The sequence below is a fragment of the Glycine soja genome, chromosome 14 (assembly GCF_004193775.1).
Source record: "Glycine soja cultivar W05 chromosome 14, ASM419377v2, whole genome shotgun sequence".
NCBI lineage: Eukaryota > Viridiplantae > Streptophyta > Magnoliopsida > Fabales > Fabaceae > Glycine > Glycine soja.
The window spans coordinates 1,218,413-1,237,817 of record NC_041015.1 but is presented as its reverse complement, the minus strand read 5'-3'; the positions used below and the strand labels follow the sequence as shown (position 1 = coordinate 1,237,817).

General features: G+C 33.1%; 2 protein-coding genes and 1 pseudogene across 3 annotated transcripts; all 3 read right to left on the bottom strand.

The window, feature by feature from the left end:
- Positions 1–1,653: 1,653 nt before the first annotated feature.
- On the bottom strand, positions 1,654–3,950 carry LOC114385200 (annotated as a pseudogene).
- Positions 3,951–6,567: 2,617 nt separating this feature from the next.
- On the bottom strand, positions 6,568–9,166 carry LOC114383562 (probable serine/threonine-protein kinase WNK11). Of its 2 annotated transcripts, none has more exons than XM_028343254.1 (3): positions 9,015–9,166; positions 7,841–8,335; positions 6,568–7,241 (listed from the first exon to the last, which is right to left on the bottom strand). In XM_028343254.1, exons 1-3 carry the CDS (start codon positions 9,015–9,017, stop codon positions 6,840–6,842), a joined length of 900 nt encoding a protein of 299 aa, XP_028199055.1. In that variant the 5' UTR covers positions 9,018–9,166; the 3' UTR covers positions 6,568–6,839. The 2 variants fall into 2 exon arrangements, with proteins under 2 accessions (XP_028199055.1, XP_028199056.1); XM_028343255.1 differs by lacking the exon at positions 9,015–9,166 and adding an exon at positions 8,876–8,985.
- Positions 9,167–13,383: 4,217 nt separating this feature from the next.
- Positions 13,384–16,539, bottom strand: LOC114385340 (zinc finger CCCH domain-containing protein 29-like). Its single transcript, XM_028345376.1, has 2 exons — positions 16,327–16,539; positions 13,384–15,852 (listed from the first exon to the last, which is right to left on the bottom strand). The coding sequence occupies exon 2, from the start codon at positions 15,837–15,839 to the stop codon at positions 13,797–13,799; it is 2,043 nt and encodes a 680-aa protein (XP_028201177.1). The 5' UTR covers positions 15,840–15,852; positions 16,327–16,539; the 3' UTR covers positions 13,384–13,796.
- Between the last annotated feature and the right edge of the window lie 2,866 nt (positions 16,540–19,405).

The following is a 19,405-nucleotide window of genomic DNA, read 5'->3' as shown; positions in this document are numbered from 1 at the left end:
TTGCAGCTTTATACAAGTTTTAAAGATAAAGTAACAAAACAATTAAAATGCTAGGTTATCGTGGGAGTAGATGGAGCATCAACTTTTTTGTTTATTTAATTTAAAATTCGATTGAGAGTTTTGATGGGGGAACAACTGAAAGTGCAATGCAATCCGACGGGTAATTCCTATAAACAAAGGAAAAACCAACAACAAATGCCTCATAACTATTGTACCAATACAGTACCACCCAATAACAGCTTCCAAAACCTTTTTGTTGTCTACACCACAGGAAAACTTGTCTTCATCTCAAATCTTATTATGCATCATCTTTTGTAAAATCAAATATATCTCCTAATCGATAGTGAAAAATTAATTTCTTTTTTTGAGATGGAAACTTTATCAAATTAAATTTTATTTCTCTCAATAAAATCTTTTTTATACACATAATCAAGATTTGACATGTTAAAAAAACTCAATTATCTAGTATCTGTGTTAGAGCCTGATGATATTTTGCATCCTTTGTTGTTGGGGTTGGGGAAGTAATAAGCAAAAGATTAGAGGCACTAGTTATAGAAGCTACATTACAATCTAGGAGCAATAAATTGAATTTAACTCTATGCTGCCATTATTATTATTATGCAATGCTACGTCAACACTCAACATTGAGTTACACCAAGTTGACATATGAAGGAAAACAACAAGAAGGAAAGACTGGTTGGTAACATATTTTTCCACACTCCTATGATCAGTTGCTTCCTCCTATGGACACCTTGAAAGCTACTCTAAAAGGCTTAGGCAGAGATCGCAATATTTGAAGCTGAACCTAGAGTAACCCCTTACCTTGGTTTTTTTTCCAAAACAAACCCATCATAACGTACTATGTAATCATAACGCATTGGCCTCATCTTGCTTTTTCTTAATTTCAAAAGCTTATATAAGAAATATTGAAAAAATATATTTTTTAAAGCCAAAAAAAATAAAGTATCATACTTCATGAGTAGAAATGAAAATAAAAAATGAAACATTTTTTTAAAACCAAATGATCGTAATTTTCTTCTCTCAAGGCCTCTCTATTCCCAATTGGACTTCTTTTACTGCAGTTTGATCCCACTAGGCGGCACAGTTCCTACACACTAAAACATTCAAGTATATGGGGATTAAAAAAACCCTAAAGTGTTGAAAAAACGTAAGCACATTTAAGCGGTGAATCAACACTGCGAAGACCAATGAATAGCAGAAGCAAACCCAAGTTTGACCTTAGGATTTGGAAGCCTTTGATGCTACTCAACTTAGAGACGCTCTCTTTTTGTTTGGACTTTTTCATAGTAAGAAGTTATTTTCCTTGAGCTTTCTTTTCTAAACAATCTTTATATTTTAAGTACACTTATTCCAACACGTGTCTGCATTTGCTTGTTGTCTATATAACTAACAACTTGAAGCATATATTTCTACATTTATATAGCACAATATAGTTAAAAAAATTCATAATTAACAAAATATTAAAATAACATGTATCTGATCAAGTTCAAAAGCATAGTGCCAGAATACAGGATTAATTCCTTTATAACAAAGTGATGACTACAAAGTATCACATGTTTTACTATTAGATAATGCCCGTAGTTTCTAAGCCATGTGGGACTAAATTAGAAAAGCTCTCATATGATATATAAATAGCTGAATACATGTTATTATAGGGAGCATGAAGATAAATCAATAATTTGATCCTGGAGAATCCCATGTTTCAGGTATGATTTTGTGAAGTGAACAACACTCATCGTGGTTGGATCCAATGGAACAGCATTTGGAAGCACAACGTTCGTGATGTTGATCCATGACCTCCTCAATCTTCTCCAAAATCTCCATAGTGGTTGGCCTATTTTCTTGGAAACGTGACACACACAAGAGGGCTATATTGAGAAGAGGAAATGCCCATTGATGATCATTTTCCCTAACCTCTTTGTCAAATACCTCTCCTGTCCATTCCTCCCTCACCATGGACCTTACCCATCTAGCAAGCTCTATTCTACTCACCTCTATGCTTTTTCCTGTTAGTAGTTCCAAGAGAATCACTTCAAAGCTATACATCACCCTTTTCTGTTAGGCTCTTTTCAGGAGCTGTGTATCCCTGAGAGGAAAACAAGAAACCTCTATTTGGGTTCATGAATTTTGATAAGCCATGCTCACTTATTAGTGGCTCATTGTTCTCATCAAGAAGGATGTTTGATGGCTTGAGATTTCCATGAGACATGACCTCCTCTCCATCCAACTTCCTATATATGAAGGCCAAACCCCTTGCAATCCCACATGCTATATTCAAACGCATTTTCCATGGGAAATCTTTTCTACCTGCTATATAATCTGCATAAAAAACAAAATCAATTACTTGACAAGTTTAATTTTGATAGATTGGTGGTATGTTTATGCTATCAACCAATTAGAAATAAGATATTATTACAAAAGTCATCAACCATCTTACTAGTCATGACAATTCATGATTGGATAGCAATGTAAAAACTCTTCACACTATCTGTAATTCTGTATATTCTGAAGGCATTCCTACTTATAATTAACTGTCAAATAACTTTTATATCATGATATATTAAATGTTTCACTTTTAATTAAAAAAATCACTTTGTTTTTTTAATCACTTATTAGCATTTGCCTTATATGAATGTACTAATGTGGGGTTTCAGCTAGTATAGTTCAAATGATCGAGGCAGAAACATATTTACTCGTGCAATACATGTTAGGGAACAAATAGAGAAGATGATATGGAGTGTTGCAGCCGATGAAAAACAAATTATTTTTAACTTACCGTTTAACAGATTAAGCAGGCTTCCATTGCTTTGATATTCGTAAATGATGAGTTTTTCTTCACTGGTAGAACGATAACCAACAAGGGGGAGAATATTCTGATGCTTCAAGTTACTTATCTTCTTTAATGTTTCAACAAATTCTTCAATCTTTTGACTGCATAGTGAACATTGTGTTCCAATTTCACCTTGTAAAGGCTGCTGCAAAAGCCTTCACTCCTCAAGTCAGCGGTGGCTCGAAGTAGGTCCTCGAGTGTGAACCTTTCACGATCTTCAACAAAGAAAACAAGCTCAGAATCTCCTTCCTTTAGTTTCACCTCTTGAACTTCATGAGTTGTAGCCTTTGTTATTGGAGACACACGACGATGGTCTTTAACTACCTCTCTCTCTGCACTGAACTTTGCTGACTTCTTTACAATAAAGTAAATGGTTGACAAAAGCAATCCAGCACCCAAAAGTATCACCCCCAAGATTTCTGGCCATGGATCCTTGCCGTTATTAGGTGTGCTGTCACTTAAAGGACCTGGCGTTGCTTACTGTATTGTGTGTGTGTCACTTTCCTTTAGCCACTCTTTGGTACTATTGCTTTCCAACTTGTTACTTGGAGTCACATAATAACTAAGGAGGTGACTATATTGTTGTTTACTAGGGATCATACCAGAAAAGTTGTTATTGGAAATGTCTAAGTTCCTAAGATGTTTCAATTTTGTTAAGGCATTTGGCAACCTCCCACTAGATTGGTTGCCGGTTACATTTAAATGTGTCAACCTTGTACAATGCAAAATTGAGTGTGGTATGGTTCCTCTAATGTTGTTGTTAGCCAAGCTTAGCACTCTTAAGTCTTAACTTTTGGAGCCTGCATAGGGAATCTGCATCGATTGTGCCACTAAGGTTCAAGTTCTCAAGCCTTATATGTACAACATTGGTAGCATTTGAGTTGCATCTTACACCATTCAACTTGACCAAGCATGGATGTGATGGTGACTCAATCCAGGTAATGTTAAGCACGTTTTTCGGGTCAAGGGCCCTTATGAAATTGAAGAAAGACTCAGATTCTGATGACTCACCTCTTGTACAATCTACTATAAAGAAAATAAGGATAGCAAAGGAAACTAGCCTCCTTAGAAACACAGCAGAATCTCTTATGTTCTGCATTTCTTTTTGTGGTCACCCCTCCTTGGCTTTCTCCTCTGTAGTTAAGGGTTTCGCGAGTGAATCATGCAAGTCCTGCATGCTTCTTTATAAGTATGCGGCTGAGTCATTGCATAAGAAAGAATTAGTAAGTAGCCCGTTAAATTGCATAACTAGAGATTATAGAAGTGAGTATTATTTGTCACAAGCCATGTGAAATATGTATCTTATCTCATGTGTACACTTCCCTGGAACTCTTCTTGCATACCAAAAAGTTCAGTACCTTCTACTTCTAACAATTGGTTAATACAAAGTTCATTAATTTGTTGAAAAATCTAACTCATTGGTTGAATATAGTATATAAGTTATTATAAATTTTTTTATATCATTTTTTATTCTCACAAATAAAAAAAAAGGGCCATCAATTTCTTAAACAATGTACATTTTATTAACAATAGATATTTAAGGTCAATGTGATCCTTCACATACACTTTTAGAATTTTCATGTATAACTTAATTTTGTACATTCACCACAAATAAAAAATATTATATGACCTAATTTCTCTTACTAGATGAATAATCAAATGGATCATAATGTCAAAAAAATGAAGAGAAAAATATATCTTCAATTGACAATAAATAATAGCAATAACATTTTTAAATTTATTTAATTTTTTTTGTCTTAACCATCTAGTTCATAAGAAAAAAGAGATTCTGATTAATTCAAAATTTGGTAAGAAATAAATAAAATTTAATAAAAAATTATTTTCGCTAAAAATCAAATTTAAATATTACTTAAACTATTCAACCTGAATTTGGGTACACATTAAACAAGTTGTTTAATTTCTAAATGTAAATAACTTTGCTACATATATCGTGGAAGAGAAAGCACAATTTGGTTACTACTCTATTAATTTAAACATTTTATGATTATCTATTGTAAGTACGGTCAATAATATAAAGTTGTTAAAAATAATAATTTTTTCCATTTTTAAGGTGTTCCAAATATAATTATAAAAAAGATGATCCAAATATTAAAGTTAATTTACAAATCAATTCAAATCTTATCTTCTTTATAAGTTTTCATTATGGATATTTCTAAATCAAAAGTAATTAAATTAATTCCAAATTTAAATTTAATATTCTGATCGCAGTCTTAAATTTAACATAAGTTTTGCAAGAAAATCAATCACAATAAATTAGTTCGTAAAAGCAACTAATTTTTTATCATTAATATCATAAAATTTAATTAATGAATTACATAATGCAATCTGTTTTGAAATAGTGTATTTTTTTTATTATATTTGTATTGCCTAAAATGGTTTACATTTAAAACAAAAAAAAATCTTATTTTTTGGCAAATAGCTGTCATGGACCTGGTTATATAGATAGGAGACTAATTGTAGCATTAGCATGTGCCGTGCCTTGAATATGTTAGATTATACATGAAAAACTAATTAATAATTGAAAATAAACATTCATTGACTTTCCACCTTTGCAAAAAATATTTCCTCTATTTACCTTGACCTGCATGATACGAAGTACTAGTATATGAACGATATTACCGCAATCACTGTTATAACATCAAAAGTAACGAAATTAAAATTGAATATTCCCCTGCCATAATTCCATTGGCAACCTTCCATTGAAATTGCCCCTAAGGTTGTTTAACCACCTTGTACTTGTCTTTATCTCCAATTTGCTCTTGCAGAAGACGATTCTGGGAAGTGTTCTTTTCTTCTGGCAATGATATTATTTTGTTGTTGTTGAATTATGTAGTAGTTATTTGGCATTCGTGAGGAATTTGCAAAGTACAATGCTTGGATTCGTGCCCTGCAAATAAAAGAATATTGAAAACAATGAGAAAAGTCAATGTCAAAATCCCTTATTGGTTTAAGGAGAAAAAAAAGATGTGGTACACCCAACGGGTCATTACAATAATTTCCCAACAAAAATGAGTGGGGTTGCACGATACAAGTCTAAATACCCTTTAGTTCACACCTACTTCTCTTCATCATTAAGCTTAGCCGTTGGACCAATTTTTAAAACATGAACAACTCATTTTGCTTGTTGTAGTTATTATATGTAAGCTGGCCTCCAACACATATCATGCTGCTTAAACTGCGTTCAAACCCTTGACTTCACTTTTCTTTGCCCTCAAACCAAACGATAAAACCCTTTTCATTCTCACATTGTTTTTTTATTGCTTCCAATATCTCATTTCCATTATTGAAGGTGGCACTAAAAGGAAGCATTCAAATATTGAAATACCCTTTTGATATTCAAACATTCTTAAGAATAGTAAATTTAGGGTTTATTTAAATAAACTTGTATAAAAAGATTAATAAATCTTGTACACTAGAAAATGATAAAATAAAAAATACATATAAAGGATATGATTTTCAAGGATGAAGAGAATAGTTTTTAAAATGTAACTTTATATTTGTTAATACATATCCTTTAGTTTACTAGAATCACGTCCTTCTAAAATGGGACAGTTATATTTTTTTTTTACAAAATTTCCTTTCTAAGATTACATTTAAAGATTTTAGTACTATTTTTATTTTTCAAGATATAGTATTTATTCCATCACACGTCCCTTGACTGCTGATTACATCTAATATACTTTTTTTAACATATATTGTCAAATCAAATCATCATTCAATGTAAGCCGCACAACTCATCTGTCAAATTTCCTATGTACAAAAACAAAAGGACACCAACCCCAATCAAGCCCTCCCCTGGTAACCCCCATATTCAACCAACCCTTATCCAATTTCACAACTAGCCAAATGGAAACAAATATAAAGAATTTATGTTCACAGTTCTAGGCTGCCCAAATTGACATTGCATACTGAAAAGGTAGGTGAATCAAATTTTTTAAAAAAAAATATCAACACTCTAAGAAATATTCTATTGGTATGAACAAGAACAGTCATCATTTTCGTCATCATCAACAATCTCATCAAAGAAAGGATCTCTGAGAAGCTCAGCTGCAGAAGGCCTAGCCCTTGGCTGAGCAAGACACTTCTCAATAAAGGCCTTAACCTCAGGATCTTTGACCTTGTTCAAGGCAGCAGGTCTAACTCCAGAAGACACCTTCTTGTATATCTTAGCAACATTGTCACATTCACTATAAGGAATCTCCACTGTCACCATCTCTAACACACACATCCCAAATGAGTATATGTCCACCAATTCTGTGTAGTCTTCATCGTATAACTCTGGAGCCATAAATTCTGGTGTGCCAAGAATCGTGTGTGCACAATGGTTCTTGCCCACAATTGTTGCCAAACCCAAGTCACCAATCTTAACCTGATAACCATGAAAAAAGATACAATCACTAACAACACCTTTATTGTAATTACGTATATAACAGCATAACTAAGATTAACCTTGGTTGTAATAGTTGCCAAAGGCAAACAAGTTTGAGTTTCTAAACCAAAAAAAATGTTTGATAAGAATAGTTTCCAAAAATAGTTTAAAATCAAAATATCTAAGACTGTTATGATTTTTTACTTTCAATTTTCCATTATTCGTGTTGTTTCTTATGCTATCACATCTTCTTGCCCTACTATAGTTATAATGCATCACTTATTTCACCTCTCATTTTTTCATAGTAGAAATTTATAGGCAAAAACAGAGCAAGGAAAAAAAGTAAGCACCAAATTAATATTCTAAAAATAATGTAATTGATTGTTTTTGTCAAGCAAACAGGAGACATCATCCATGACTTGCTCAAGTTAATTACTTAGATCTCACACAGAAGGCATCGAATCAAAGGAAAGTTTAGAAAAAGAAAAAAAAAATCCAACTTTTTCTTGCATTTTTTGCAGTCTACTTTCACCTTGATAATCAATCAAACATATGTGATATAACTGAAAGAAAAATAAGATTTGAACAAAATGGTTCACCTGGCCAGTATTCCCATTGACAAACACATTGCTGCAATTGAGATCTCTGTGGATGATGCAGGGATCATGCAAGTGCAAATAATTCAACCCTTTCAAAATCTGCTTAGACCACTTCTTTAGTGCCTTTATGGAAACATGCCTGTGCTTTTTCCTGTACTCCCTCAAATTCCCACTGGTGCAAACCTCAGTGATGAAATTCAAAGTGTTTCGCTGCTCATCCCTCCACACATTGTAAAGTGCAATGATGTGCTTGTTGGACAAGCTTCTGAGCAACCTCACTTCAGAGTAAAGCCTATCCAACATGGCAGGGTCATCACAGAAATTTCTCAGCTTCACCTGGTTCCATGCCACCTCTATTCCTTCTTCCTGATCAAATGCACGATACACTTTCTTCACAGCACCACATCCAAGCAACTCACTGTATCTACCATAGCGACCGGTTGGATCGGTCTCAACAAATGGCTCGGAATCTTTGTCAGGGTTAACACTCGGCATCTATCACATGTAAGACCAATCAGATACTCGGCAAAATCTAATCATATCAAACCAAATTCAGCATGCCACTAAATTTTGTGGGAGAAAAAGGAAACAAGCAACAACAATAACAAAACAACCCCATTGAAGTCTTCAGATGAAAATTATCAAAGAAAAATCAAACAAAAATAAACTCAAAATTAAACAAATAACATAAAAAGAAAAAACTGACATGTCATACGGTAGAAATTATTGTATAGCATGCCATAAATTACCAAAAAAAATTGCGACAGAATAATTTATATAAATTTTTTAAAGATTCTGTCACTAAAATTTAGCGACTCTAAAATCAGTTAGGAAAAAAATATTCTGCAACTAAGTCTACCCATAAATTCATTGATTTTTATTACTATCACGTTTTCATGTCGGTCAATCTTCTCTTACCATGTGAAAGTTTTTCAATTCACTAAAAAGAGATAATAAAATTCGATTATGTATGATATGAATATTGGCTGAACTTGTGAACATATAGTGATTTCAAATCATACAATAATTTCTCACCAGATATTTATATAAGTAAAACAGAAAAACACACACAGAACAGAAGGCTTCAAATCTGGTGGGCTATGTGAGTTGTTTAGGAGAAGAAGGGTAAATGAATGAATATAATGCATGAAAGAAGAAGGATAAGATTGATAACCATGAAGAGAACCGATTGCTTGACCCCAAAGGAGAGAAAACAACACAATTATGCAGCTTTCGGCAGAAAAGAGAAGCTGACTACGCTCCAACCTCAAATCAGACATGAGAGGATAGGTCAAAGACGTGTAAATGTGACTATTTATAATCTATCTGTATTATTAACAAATTAGGGTACTCAAAAGGAAACTTTTAACAGGTGGCATTCTAGCATTCATCAGGCCAAAATGACATTTAAATTTTAACTTAATAATTTGGAAATAGAACAGTTAAGAACCCCTGAATACAAAATAGGAGAATTAAAAAATAAAGTGTTTAAGAGTGGAATCGTCTTTCTGTTGCAAATGGGCTTAAAGCAACTTGGAATAGTTCTTTCTATTCAAGCCGAGAAATAAGCATTCCAAGTTGGAAAAGAATAAACTTTGACTTCTCCCAAAGACTTCAAAATGTGTAAGTGGGAACTAGCAAGGATAAAACCCAGATAGTGTTCTCAACTTTGCCTTTAGGTGTAGAAACCACACTAGGCATCAAGACTTAAAAAAAGCAAAACTGAATTGCAATGAACTAAAAGAAGCCGCAAAATTGGGGTCAAATTAGAGAAAAGACCTTCCCGTGAACTTCTCATTCCAAACCAGAGGTAAACACGGTAATTCCTTCCACCATCCAAAGCAAACCTGAATTCTAATAAAGTCAAAGGAGCTACATTTGGTTTGGCATTTGGGGATCGAAACAGAGAGGCATGCAGCAGTGTAAGGTGGCTCTAAGACAGAGTGGTTGAGATTTTTTGGAGGATGATATGGCAACATCATTTTCCATGTCGTAATCATGGTTAGAGTTGTTCATTTGTGGATGGTATTTTCAACCCACGTACAAACATCATTTAGCTCATTTGAAAACATATCTTGGCGGCATTAAATATATGACGGGGTTACCTGATATTGTAATAATCTTCGATCAACAAGAAGAATATACGGCTCTTCGAGAATGTATAACTTTGGAAATTCCAACAATTTGTTTATCATCTGCTAGCAAAATACTATGTCCATGGAGATGGTGCTGGTGGACTAAAGGTTTGCTCATTTTTTAATTTTATAATTTTTTTACTGTGTTTTGATTAGTATGATAGGTTTGTTTCTACAATTTGTTGCAAGACCTTGCCTTGCCTCAATATAAATTAACTTATGTTATTTATACTACTTCCATGAAAGTAGTGTAAAGAACACACAGTATAGATATTGAAGTTTCATGGGCCAGCAGTATTGCAGATGCAATTTTGAGGGACAAAATACAATGTCCTATTAGTTGAGTATGAAAGAATGACAGCAGAAATGTTGTTCGTTGCAAACATAACTCATGAATACTACGCACATTAGTTGTTGTAATCACAAAACTTTCATGCACAAATATGAACCAAATGTTTGTGACATTTGTTGAGTAATCTATATTCATAAGAAGTTTGCGACATTATAATTTTTGCACAATGTATGCTGCAAGTTTATGGCAGCAGTACCAAAATTCTGCACAATATAGCTGCTGAAGTTTTTTGAGATTATGCTTCCTGTCTTCCTTTGGAGATAACCCGCCATCACGAGAGTGTTGATCCAATAGGAGAGTTAAGCTGTACATTTATTTAGTCAAGAATTCTCCTGAATTGCAAAAAGTATCTTCTTATTTACTCTCCCTCACTCTTAACATTTATTATTTACATGACCATCAATTTATTTTTTCTTTCTTCGTTCATGTATTGAAGTTCCTTCTCGAACACTTTGCATCATTATAGTTGGATTGCTATATGTACTCACATGTATAGACAAGTAATAGCTTTATTTTTTCCTACTCATTGCTTCACCCATGCCTTTATGTATACCTACCTTACTTTATAAGTTCAGTGGATTAGTATTCTAAATTGTCACTCATCAGACCTTAAAATGTCATCTGTTGAAATTTAGTATTTTGTAACCTTATGTTAGCAAACAATATGGATGTGTGCTTCCATAATCAGGTAAAAATTGAGAAAAAATAATAATAAAAAATCAAATGAATTGATTGTCTTTTAACCACACTCATATCATTGTCATGTCATGACTCATTAGAGATGTACACGTCATTGGGTTGAGATTCTCTCATCTTAGTGAAATTTTTCCGTGTCTATATCTCTCCCATGGGGTAAATTTCAATAAATGAAAAAAATAAATCCTATGTCATTGTAATAACGGTAGCGTGTGCCGAGATGTATTATAGTTTGAGGAAGAGTGTCCTGCTATGCTTGTTGTGCGCTCAGTGGTTATTGTTGTCTCTTGTTCATTGACTCCAAGTATAAACTAGAAGAAAGTAACTACAAAACAAGGAACCTAAATATCGCTCCCAATCAATTGGCTATTGAGTACTAACTCTGGCATTAAAGGCAGAGATGCACCGGTTGCTTGCTTTCCGCTGCTTCACTTCCTCTCCTTCAATTGGCTTCCTTAGTATCTAAGGAAACAAAATATGTTTCCTTTCCTTCTATATGTCTCACCAATTAATTGGCCAATCAGAACTCTCTTCTCTCTTATCGTCTTGACTTCAGTTCATTCATCATCTTTCATGTCTCATACATATGAACTCTACACATAATACAACAAAAAATACACTCTAAAATCATGAACTTATCTTCAGAATAAAAACTCAAGAAGTTAAGTCCTATTGTTTTAACACAAAATGAGCAATAAAAATATAAAAAAATGAAATAATTGCAATGTGATTTCAATATATAGATAACCTATGGATAACACCTATTAGTTACCTTCCCATAAAAGAAAACATTAAATAGAAAGAACATACTCATTTTTGGCTTCAGAATCACATTAAACTTTGCATTACAAAATGATAAAATTAATTTTTCATTTGTTTTTGGAAAAGTAAAAGTAAATTAAATAAACTTTATTAGAACTATATTGCTTAAAACATTTTTTAACATGTAAATAATAATATTAATATTATTTTAAAACAAAATAAAAAATAATTTTTCTTCAAGTAATATTTTAATTAGTTTTTCATTTTTTTTACCAGTTAAAAAACTTGTTTGAAAAAATAATGCGGATCAGAATGTTAACAGTTATTTATTGATGAAATTGGATGAAAATATGGCCATGTTTCATTTGAGAGAGAATTATTAAGATGCAATTTTTATGAACTTAACTGATGGGCAGATCTAATATGCTATGATTATGTATTAAAAAGTGTTGTGCTAGAGAAACAAGGCAGAAATTCATCATAACATACCTCCAGATTTATGTAAGTTAACTTCACATTTGTTTATTGAAGTTTAAATTTAATTGTGCGGCATGTTTTTATTTATACAATTTTCGTTCATTTGCCATTATACTTCCTGAAATAAGTTCAGTTTAGAAGATAACTCACAAATTGTGACGATAGGAGCATATTCAATTATTTACTATCTCTTGATTTATTATATTAATATCTTGCAGCACAAATTTGCATAAAATTTAACGATTATTATACATAACGTGTGTACTTTATGCCGATCATGTCAGCGTTTATATCATATCAAATTTATATAAAATGCACTTCGTATATTTTTATTTTATTTTTTGCCATTTTGCTAATGTGCCTTAAACATTATCCTAGACAAATTTAAGCAGGTGGGTTGCTGAACTCACAAACAAACTCTAAACCAAGACGAACTCATTCTCTGAAGGACTCAACTACCTATAGGGACCATTGGATCTCTAATCTGGATAACAACGTTTCCCGACATTGCCTTCATTTCATAGTTGTATCTATCTATCTATCTATAATAATGACATACATAAATAAAGTCTTCTTATATATTTATAAAAGGGAGTGATTTTTATACATAATTCTTTTAAAATAAATCTAAAGCAGACTTATTTCACACCATTTATTTTTTCCAACCCTCTTCCCTTTTCTTTATTGAGCCTCGTCGACACTTTTATAAAACCTATAAATATCTTATCTGTGCAGATAATTGCAACTTTTTACACCTATGGAATACATGTAACCCACGAGGTTGATACAGGCGTAGGATTCCGCTGTATTCAAATGTGAGGAAATAATTTAATTAACTAGAAAACTCATGTTGGATTTTTACATTATGTAAAATTTTCTCCAACCAACGACTAAAAAAATTGGACTTTTAAAACTCAAACGAATATAATGCTGAGAAAAACAGATCTCAGATAAGTTAGTAGTCCCTTCCCAAAAAACCGTGAGGATACAAATCCTAGAAGCTCAACATAATCAAACTTAATAAGAACACGATTTATATTTGAAGAATTTTGATCCATTAAACCACAAGAAATCAAGTATTTAAATAAGAAAGAATAGCCAATAAGCAGTCACACGAGAAATTTCCTTGAAAGTACTTCTAATAATGATGGATAAGCATTGATCAAATGGCATAACAATTTTATATAAAAAAGAATTGTGCTGCTTAATCAATGACAACCACTTTGGGGTCCACTTGCCAGAGAAAATACATCCATCGGTAGAGAAAAGGGGGTTATAAATTTATATTATACAATAAAAAAAATTCAGCATCCTTTGTTCAACGTTTCTCCAAGTCTTCCCTGATCTAGAAGTTGGAACTCCCGTTTGAATCTCTGGATTAACCTGAACTTTGTTCTTTGCAACATATGTCATCCTATCCCTAATAATATTGTGTAATATTGGATAGTAGAAGCATTTCAAATGAATAAAATAATTAAATAAATAAATAAACTTTGTCAGAATAACCAAGAAGCATTGCCATGGCAGCCCTAGCTCATGCTACCATCTGCTCCTGCTCTATATACAGCTGCTCCATCCATGGTGGAAGCATCTCTTTACTGAGATCATATTGTTGCTTCTCAGCACCAAATATCTCAGACCTCTCGGAGGGAACATCTTTAACCAATGAATGAACCCATGAGACATCCGGCTCAGCACCAAATTCAGGCTGTGCTATGGGGGATGCAGTTACCCCACTGTTTCTGAATCCAAAGGAAGTAGATTTCCTCAGCTTGTTCAGCTTGTCTCCGTTTACACCCCAATCCAGTTTCCCGGTAGGGGAACTCCAATCTGAAAGGGTAGAGGATACCCTGCAAGAAGAGTTGGAAGCTGAAGACAGCCCAAGATGGTGGGTTGCAGCTCCACGATCAATGAAACTTTGGCTTCGCTTTGCGAAGGCAGCAGACCTAGAATTCATCACTGCAGTTGCCACAGCAGCTGATGAGTCAAACCCAAAAGCTGAGGGCTTCCTCACAGGAGAGGAAGGGATGTTGGATGGATAACTCGCACGGAGGTGGTTCATGTTTTGGCGCATCTGAAGCCCACTTTGTGTGGGTGTTGAAGGTTGCACAGAAAGTCCATGTAGTTGAGAAAATACAGAAGGGTCAGCAGATGCTAACAGGTCATCAAGGTTAGTAGGATTCAAATCAACAATCCTATTGAATTCCTTGCTCCGGAAAGATGGGGAAGAGATCCTGGCAATCTCTTCGATCAATTGTTGCTGCTGCTGCTGTTGTTGGCGAGCAGGGCTTTCTAGACCGAGCAGTTCCATCTCCATCTCCAGATCCCTGGCACTCAAAGCAGCCTTCAGTCGGCTACCAGGGAGCTGCAACGATGGTGGAGTAAGGTTTATTTTGTTCTGCCACATGCTTCCACTCTTGGGAGATGAAGCTACTGCCAAGGGAGACATGGGTGGGGTTGAAACAGTTGGCATCGGCAAAGATGTGGAACTAAGAGCCAATGGACTCATCGCTGTCATGTCAAGTCCACTAGCTGAATAGGATTTTGGTGATGGCATAGCCGACCCAGTGGAAGCATACACAGGGCGTAGCTCTTCAGGTTTGTGAGCAAAGAAGCATACTTTTCTAGCACAGCCCGTCTCATCCTTGCAAAGCCTTGTCCGGTATTGGGCGGGATGTAGCCAGGACTCAAAAACACCATGAGCATACTCGCAGGAATCACCCTTCTGGCAGGTCCCTTTGCGAAACTCAGGGCAAGGAACACAGCTGTAAGGGTATTTCCGTGGGTCTCTCCTCCTCGCATTCTCCCCTGGATGAACGAATGGACACTCAGTCCAGTCATGGGAGTAAGCCCTTGAGCAAGGCTTCACCTTGAAGTTGTACATCCTAAACTCATCTGTTCCATATACACCGTTGTTGATGTCAGGCAGCGATATATCAACAGGGTATTCTTTCTTATTATCACTTCCTTCTTTTTTCTCTGGAACAGAAAACATCTGTAGCTCCATCTCCTGGCTCATGAGTTCATCTCTTTCCCCACCACCCCTGAGGAACATCTCCAAAGCCTTCCTTCGCGATTTGGACAAAGAATCAAAGGCAGGAGCAATCAGATTAACCGGCTTGTTGCCACTCGCATCAAGGCACTCAGCATCAGCCCCAGCATCAAGCAAGAGCTTGACAATCTCAAGTGAGGATTCGGAGCCACCAGCAACAGCACAATGGAGAGCAGTGGCCCTATCAGAACCACAGACCCTGTTCACATCAACACCTCCTCCTTTCTGAAGAAGAATATAATTGAGCACCTTAGCGCTTCCAAACAAAGAAGCAATCATCAGAGGGGTCCTCGTTTCAGATCCCATCTTCTTTGACCCAATTCTTCTACCGTACCAAAAGCCTGCCTCGTTCACATCTAAGCCTTTTTCCTCCACCTCTCTTTTGAAAGCTTCATAATCATCAGATGCAGACAATTCAAGCAAAACCGAGTTGTAGAGACCATCCAGATTCTGCTTCTGAATGTTACTATTCTCCATGACGACGAGGGTTGGGGAAGAAAGTTTACTTTTCGAATCACTGCACATGATGTCCCAAATCCTGCAGAATAAGATAACGTAATCTCAATAAGCCGTTCAATTTATAATTTATTATTCACACAGAATAAAGAAAAACGATAAAACCTCAAATTTAGAAACAGAGTTTCCAAACAACCCTAGTTCCAAATCCCTAAAGATGCAAAGCTATGCAACGTCCCCATAGAACGTGTTAATACCAATTTTACCAACAAAGGTTAGATCCGTAACTAATCCTACCCAAAACAACAACAACAACTTGATATTTCAATAACCTTAATAAGAAACTAAAAGGAAGAAAGGTGGGTCGGGGAGAAAACAAGAAACTGCCAAAATCTAAAACCAAAGTTTAAAACTTTAATCTGCCCAGAAGCAAACCCACGAAGCATATTCCTCAGACCCACCCAAAACAACCAAAGATCTAAACAAGAACACCCAACAAAAAAAAAAAAAAAACTTTTATGTATGAGTCAGTAAAAGCACAAAAAGAAAGACATACCTTTATGAGTAGAGTAGACACTGGAACAAGTATTTTGGTTGCAAGAGAAGAGAGCGTTGTGTTGTAGAGAAGGAAATCGAGAAGACCTCGATTGAGCGAAGAATGAAGATGAGGGAGAAAGGGGTGGCCCTTTTTATTGTCAGCACAGCACAGCAGCAACGGGAAAGCCAAAGGAAGAAGGGAGGAAAGTGTGACTTTTCTTCTCTTTCTTCTTTTTTTCTCTTTGGTCAAAGTCGGCGGCTTCTTCCAATATGACTGATCAAAAATTGAATGGCTGAGCTCTTTTTATTTTTTAAATATTTATTTTGTTCTATAAAAGTATTAGTCATTAAAAATGTAAAATTTAAATTTATTTTTAAAATATATAAAAACTGTGAAAGATTAATTCTATAAATAATTTAATAATAAATTTATCTTTAAACTTTATAATTTAATGTTAAAGTAATTTTTATCAAATTAATTATAATTTTATAACAAAATATTATTACAAATTTAATGACAATACTCATCTATCTATTTGTTGTTTTTCTATTTTGACATTATTATGACCAAGGTCAGATAAAGGCAACTTGAATAATGAGTAACCTTATAATTTTCTTGGGTTAAAAATATATATTTTTTTATAAATAATCAAATTTTGTTTTAAAAAATATGACACAATAACATATTGATATTAAAAATATTTTTTTTAAAATGTGATAAATTAATTCTTTAGATAATTTAATAATAAATTAATATTTAAATTTTGTAACTTAATACTAAATTAAATTTTAAAAAATATAATTTATTATTAAATATAATATAATTTAATAATAAAATAATTCACAAATTTTAATGAGATGATTAATTTATGATATTTACTTAAACTAAATTTGTGAGTGGTGGAAGGAGGTGGTCGAATTCGTTCATGGAAGGGAGTGATGAGACTGCTGTGGACGAAATAAAGAGAAGTAAAGAGTAATTGTATAAAATATTCAAATGTAATTAGTAAATAACCGGCTAAATGAGTTCCCTTTCTTAAATCTCAGCCCTTGAATATTTTAGTAATATATCTAATGATAAAAATTAATGCCTCACCGATGAGAGAGGAATCTTCAAATGCAGCTAGCTCAAATTTCGCGTGGACCCCACCTTCGGAAGATGTGATTCTCTTCCCTGCTTACTTACGCGCTATTCCACTACTACTGCCTTTTTGTACTTTTAGAAAACAGAAATACTATCTTCTATTTAAGACAATTTTATTCAATTAAAATAAAATAGGCAAATATTAACTGTATTAAAAATATTAATTAATAAATTTAAAATAAAAATATTTTTGTTAGAAATATTTATAATTTTTGTATACTCTTTTGTTATTTATGCAATAAATATTTTTTTTTAAATTTTAAACAATGTCTTAGAAATACTAATCAGTAAGACTCAATAAAATATTATAAATGATAAAGTTTTTTTTTAGTATTTAAACTATATTTAAAACATAAATTTAAAATTATTAATTAAGTTAAAACAAGTATATGTTAATTGATATACACATTTTGTGGTATTTCTTTTTCTTTGTTTTGTTGTGTTTTTGGTTTTGGGTTTTGCTAATATTAATCTGCAAGTCCCTGCTCAAAATCTTTGCATATAGCGGGGCAAACCCAAAATTCGGAACTTCTTTTCAGTAATGATGAATATGAATATAAATATATCCATTTCGGCCCGTTATAATGGTTTGAAGAAGATGCAAAGAGTGAGTTTTTAGGCGCGGGCAATCATTTTTTAAGTGACATTGTCAAAGAAGATCATTGCACCTCACACATTTATCTCATAAAGTCTTTTTAATATTTGCACATGCAGAATCTTTAAAATCTGTTAAAAAAACAAAAAGAATCCTTAAAATCTAGCCAAGTAAGGTATATATACATACCACACAATTATATTATTGCAAGAAAGTTAATGAATTAAAGAGTATGTTCATGAATTGTGTTGACCATGTCACGACTATTCACTTATTCATTGAATATTTATATATATTTTTATCATCCATTGAATATTTGTATGAATTAAAGGATCTTGTACAATGGCTGTATTTGATAATAAAATTATCTGACATCAAATAATATATTTATATTTTTTTTATTTAGTAGACAAAATATATCTTTAGATTATTATAATTTTGTTTTTTAATTAATTTTAAGCATTTACTTTTTATTTGAAATTCAAATACTGTTATAATAAAAATAAATAATGTGATATTAAAAGCTATTTTTTAAAAATAAATAATATAACATTAAAAGAAGTGATAAATGAAAATGTTTCTTAAAATATCGAAGGTAAAAAAACTGAGTTCAAACACAAATTCAAATAACATTTAAAAAATAGTATAAGTTAGTAAAATAATATTTACAAACATATCTAATTTAATTAAAAATAAATTAAAAGGTAGTTAAATTTTGTTAAAACAAGACACTTGACTTCCATCTTTGCAAGTAAGTGCTATTGTATTTCATTCTATGAAAGCTTTAGCAGTTAGTTGATTTCCTTTTTATTTGGAACTATTTAAGGGAAAGAATAGTTATAGTTAATATTGTAAAATTGAAAGTGGAAAATGAATCCACTTGGTGGCTCCATTGTTAATAATAATAGGCACTGGAGTGAGGAAAAGTATGGGACCACAAATAGATAGAATGGGTATTGAACGCGTCTTCGTTGTACCCTTCCATTTAATAATATTCATTTTTAAATAAAAGTTTGAAGTGAACGCGTTTTCGTTCTTCTTAATGTTTTTATTGTGGGATGCTTCTTAAGTGACAGACAGCACTAGCAGGATAAGTTCCTTCCTGATTCAACCTATTCCTCTCTCTCACTTATAAAAAGAACAGACCAACAACACCTTTGTTCTTTATTTTAAAAACCAACAAAGTATCTAATCTTATTTTATTTTATGGGTGTTGACCAATAGGGTTGGATTCAATTTGACTACATTTATTATTTAATCCTATCAAAATTTTACAATGAGTTTGAATAATTTTTTTTCAGACTCGATCCAAATCATTATGATCATATATATACAGATTGTAAAAATTAAATTTTTTTA